Source organism: Monopterus albus, unplaced genomic scaffold, assembly GCF_001952655.1.
Source record: "Monopterus albus unplaced genomic scaffold, M_albus_1.0 scaffold51.1, whole genome shotgun sequence".
Taxonomy (NCBI): Eukaryota; Metazoa; Chordata; class Actinopteri; order Synbranchiformes; family Synbranchidae; genus Monopterus; species Monopterus albus.
The window spans coordinates 4,487,634-4,492,316 of record NW_018127931.1 but is presented as its reverse complement, the minus strand read 5'-3'; the positions used below and the strand labels follow the sequence as shown (position 1 = coordinate 4,492,316).

At 40.2% G+C, this 4,683-nt stretch overlaps 1 protein-coding gene across 1 annotated transcript in view; it reads left to right on the top strand.

The window, feature by feature from the left end:
• Positions 1-4,683, top strand: part of LOC109961006 (anoctamin-4) — a 28,867-nt gene that overhangs the window by 14,357 nt on the left and 9,827 nt on the right. The window contains 2 exon segments of the mRNA XM_020601532.1: positions 1,730-1,812; positions 4,112-4,252. Coding sequence (XP_020457188.1) covers positions 1,730-1,812; positions 4,112-4,252 — 224 coding nt within the window.

Below are 4,683 nucleotides of genomic sequence, written 5' to 3'. Positions count from 1 at the left end.
CCTCACCGCTGCCTTGATTGTCTCAGTGCTGCGTCTGCTCAGCTCACCTGATCTGTTTCCCTGTCGCTGAATATGTGACCTCCAGCCCAGTATCAGCTCTCCTCACCTGCATGTTATTCTTCTTTGTGTGAACAGTCTCCCGGACGTTTTCTGTTATCTGGTGTAATTTTACTTTAGTATGGTCATCAGAACTTTTTTTTATTAAACCTTATTCTCATTTACCTCCTTGTCTGTGTCTGCATTCTGGGTCCATCCCGTAGTCAAGTTGTGACAAGGCCATTGCTTTGAACAAACAATCTCTGATAAACCCACTGTATACTACCAGCCAAGCACAAAACCACAAACAAAGTTAGCAATTATCAAACTAGTAGTTAGCAGTGTGGGGGAGTAGTGAATTAAATTCATAGTTTAAATACAGCATATTTTGTAGCAGGTTGCTGGTAGCTGGTAGTCAACTACATTTACATTTGCATAGTGATTTGAGTTGTTAAATTCAAGTGGTAGTTTTGCCATTTTTTTGCATAGTTAACTGCTGAGACTACAAACAATTTTGGGCCTTTAAAGGAAAGGAATGACTTTTAAAATTTGCTTACAACAAAAATGTAACATTCCTTTTGTCCTTGTGGAAAGCCCAAAGGGGATTGCTTAGTTTAGGAGAGGTTTCGGCCTCCTGAGTACTCCAGGAAGCTGCACAGTCAGCTTACCTGTAAAAGATATTTGGCTATAGTTTTTAATGTTTTGAATCTGTTAAACTAAATTTGAATATATTAGATATCAGTCAGTAATAAATAATATAATTTGTTATATAATTAATAAATGTTCAAGCAAACATGGTGTTTCAGAAGATACCAGGCTAATTGCTTGGTGCAATACCTCAACCAGGACTTTTCTAGAAGGCATGTGTCTGACAGATAGACACTGTAAGCAAAAACAAAGCTGACATTCCTTGCACTTTTCCATGAATAGCGGGGTATCTTATATTATTGGTTTATATATGACCTATGAACAAGTAGAGACATTATGCAACAAACTCACTTGTGGCATTTTTGCTGGTATGTGATGCTTCTGTGACTATTTTGTATTATATTTTATAATTGTTTTGTATCACATGTACAGTGTTAGTTTCATCATTTTTTGGAGTAGCTTTAATTAATTAACCCAACTAGATTTCTTCCTAGGGTAGCTTTGCTGTAGTTCAACTTCTTTCAGCACTTCATGCTGGAAGAAGTTTGAATGCTGTGCTTTCAAAGTAGCTGCCCCAGCTCTGCCAGTTTATGAACATAGGGGAGGAAAGAAGAGCACTAAAAAGTGAATACTAAGAGTGACTCCGTTCTTAGCCACAAACATGACTCCAAATGCTAATGCTGCTCCAAGTCTGTTGGATGTGTTAATATGCAACTAACATACTAACATGTTACCTCTGAAAGCTTGCCAAGGTAATAATACTGTACATGTTGTTTAACAATTGTTGTGATGCCCTATGGATCAATTAATACTGCTTTAAACAGCAGTCTTCTGAAATAAACTTCTAAAATACAACATTAAACACAGGGTCAGCTCAGAGTGTTTTACCCTTAAGGTGTCAAATTTAGAGGATTGAGTACAGGACCTTATGAGGAAACAAGTACCTAAAAATACACTGGGATCAGTACTGTTTTACAGTGAGACAAGTGGGCACATGCGAAACACCCAGTGCTCTTTTACAGATGTTGATGTTTACTGATTTCAGCAACTGTTTTCCTGGAGTTCTGGAAAAAACGTAGAGCTGTCCTTGCATACGACTGGGACCTCATTGACTGGGAGGAAGAAGAGGTAAAGTAAATACTTCACATGGTTATTTCAAATTTTGGTATTTCTTTATCTGTAGCTAATCTCCCAAATCTAATACATGTTGTGAGAAGAATTTTCAAAAATGAAAAGACATTTGCTTCCATATATACTGTATCTCTGTTTAGAGTTTGTTCTTTGTAGTTACATTTATTTAACTTGTTGCTCTTTGGACCTTTGGCTTTGCCTAAAGATGTTTCAGCTTAAACACTGACAGCATTTGTTCCATCACAGCAGCTCTGTCCTTGACACGTTTGTCTACTTGTTAGAAAAATTTAACAAGGTGAGACGAAGGAATGCTGAGACTTTTGAAAATTATCAAGGCATCTTTTAATATTCTTGCAAGAAGGAGCGCCCAAACTGCGAATGCTCACAGGAGCATTCTCCTTGAGAGCAACTTATACTATTCATTGCAGTTTTAATGCTCTATGTTCTGCCAGGCAAGCATTTGTCCCCTCCAGTCATGGGGGTTCGGGTCATCATCGAGTCACTATGTGTGTTTTCTTATCAGCAGATTGCCTGTGTCCTGACTTCCCAACCTAAACTTTTACAACAGTTTCCTGGTGTTAAGGTTTAGTCCCCCTCACCAGGAGGGTGAGGGAGAACTGAGGTTGGACTCAAGAGTGCTGACCCAGGTGCTAGTAAAAAAAACAGGTGGTTTATTGGTGGGGATGACAAAAAGGAACAGAGTGGAGGAACACATACAACCAGGGCTGAGCAAATACGGCTGAGGAGAACAGGACGACCAGGGGAGTAGACAGGCTAACGGCAAAAAACAGGAGTGGGAGGAACAGGATGGACAGGGGAATAGACAAACTACCCAGGAGGATTGGCGAACGAAAAAGGACATCCACAGCACAGGAACTGTCAGCGTGGACATCTAGAGACATGTAACACAAAAACAGCAGCACAGGAACTGTCAGCGTGGACGTCTAGAGATGAATAACACAAAGCATTTAACCTACGTACAAATTGAGATCCACAGCACAGGAACTGTCAGCGTGGAAGTCAAACGACGTGCCACATACCACAACTATAGGTCAGTTACGGGGTATGCAAATTAATCAAATTAATGCTCTGGCGACGATGGAGCGTCTGCCAGAGGTATAAATAAGGAAGAAGGTAATCATCGGGATACTAATTACTGAAAGCAACACAGCTGAGGTGCAGATCCCACAGGATCAAGAGAGCAGAGTAGAGAAAGGAGGAAGAGAGGCAGGTCGCGCCGAGCGGACCTGACACCTGGCTGCTTTAAGCTAAAGAGCATCCTTTTAAAATAACTGCATAACATTTGTTCATAGTAAACATTAGTTACACATAAGAAAAGCTGTGTACAGTATTTTTCCATCACTACTCATGCCCTTTTCCAGTCTTTGTCATTCTACAGATATATATTTTAAAAGGTGGGATTGCTGTACTGAGAACCTGCACCAAGAGAGTCAGTTTCAAATCAGTTTGTGACTCACTGAAAATGTCATTTTAAAAAATGAAGGGCTTATATAAACTCAAACCTCCAACACAGTTGTCACTGTAATTTAGTTGTCATAAATTTTAGTGAGTTTATATTGTACAGTAGTATTCTTTCCTGTCTTATGTTATCAACCTCCAACCCCCATCTGTCAATCAGGCTTTATGGGTGTGAAAATAACTCAGAGTCTTGAACTACTTTGTACAGAAGGAGCACCCAGAAGACAGAATAAACTCTCTGATTGTGGTTTTTGCTCATCAGATCAATTGGTCAAACTTGTCTTTAAGCATATCTTAAAGATATAAACGTCTGGATGACCTGTATTTTCTTACTTCTAAACTCTGGCAAAACCAAAGTTATTGTACTTGGGCCTGAAAACCTTAGAAATATATCTAACCATATAGTTATTCTAGATGACATAGCTCTGGCCTCGAGTACTGCTGTGAGGAACCTTGGAGTCATTTTAACCAGGATATGTCCTTTAAATCAAGGACATATCCTTGAGTCTCTAGAACTGCCTTTTTTACCTTGCACAATATTTCCAAAATCAGGAACCTCCTCTCTCAAAGTGATGCTGAAAAACTGGTTGATGCATTTGTGCCCCCATGATGCTCTAAGCTCCTCTCCTCTCCTTTCCTCATCTCATTGCCCATGCATTTATTGGCCACAGTGTCTTTATGTGTTGTTTCATACACTATTACACAAGTGGAGTCCATAACTTCTTTCACATTGTCTCTATTGGTGGAACGGCCTGACAACCTGATCAGAGATTTGTGCTTAATTTTGTTCACTTGTGTCTTGTCCTTTGCCTTTCAGGATGAAATACGCCCCCAGTTTGAGGCCAAATATTCCAAGAAAGATAGAATGAACCCCATATCTGGAAAGCTTGAACCTTACCAGGCCTTCACAGATAAATACAGTCGCCTTATTGTCTCAACATCTGGGATGTTCTTCATGGTGAGTTTCTGGAGTAAGCAAATATCAAATAGCAGATGTGCCACTAGCCTTTGTATTTTACAATGTCTTTGGGCTTTATTTAGTTTAATGGAACATCATGTCTTTCTGGTATTAATATTTAAATATTCTTTATTTTGATGGCAATACTCATTTTCTTTGCATATGAATAAGTTTAGGCAGCACGGTGGCGCAGTGGTTAGCGCCGTTGCCTCACAGCGAGAAGGTTCCGGGTTCGGGCCCCACCTGGGACCTTTCTGTGTGGAGTTTGCATGTTCTCCCCGTGCTTGCGTGGGTTCTCTCCGGGTACTCCAGATTCCTCCCACAGTCCAAAGACATGCAGCTTAGGTTGATTGGTGTCTCTAAATTGCCCATAGGAGTGCGTGTGTGTATGTGTGGTTGTTCGTCTATGTGTTAGCCCTGCGATGGATTGG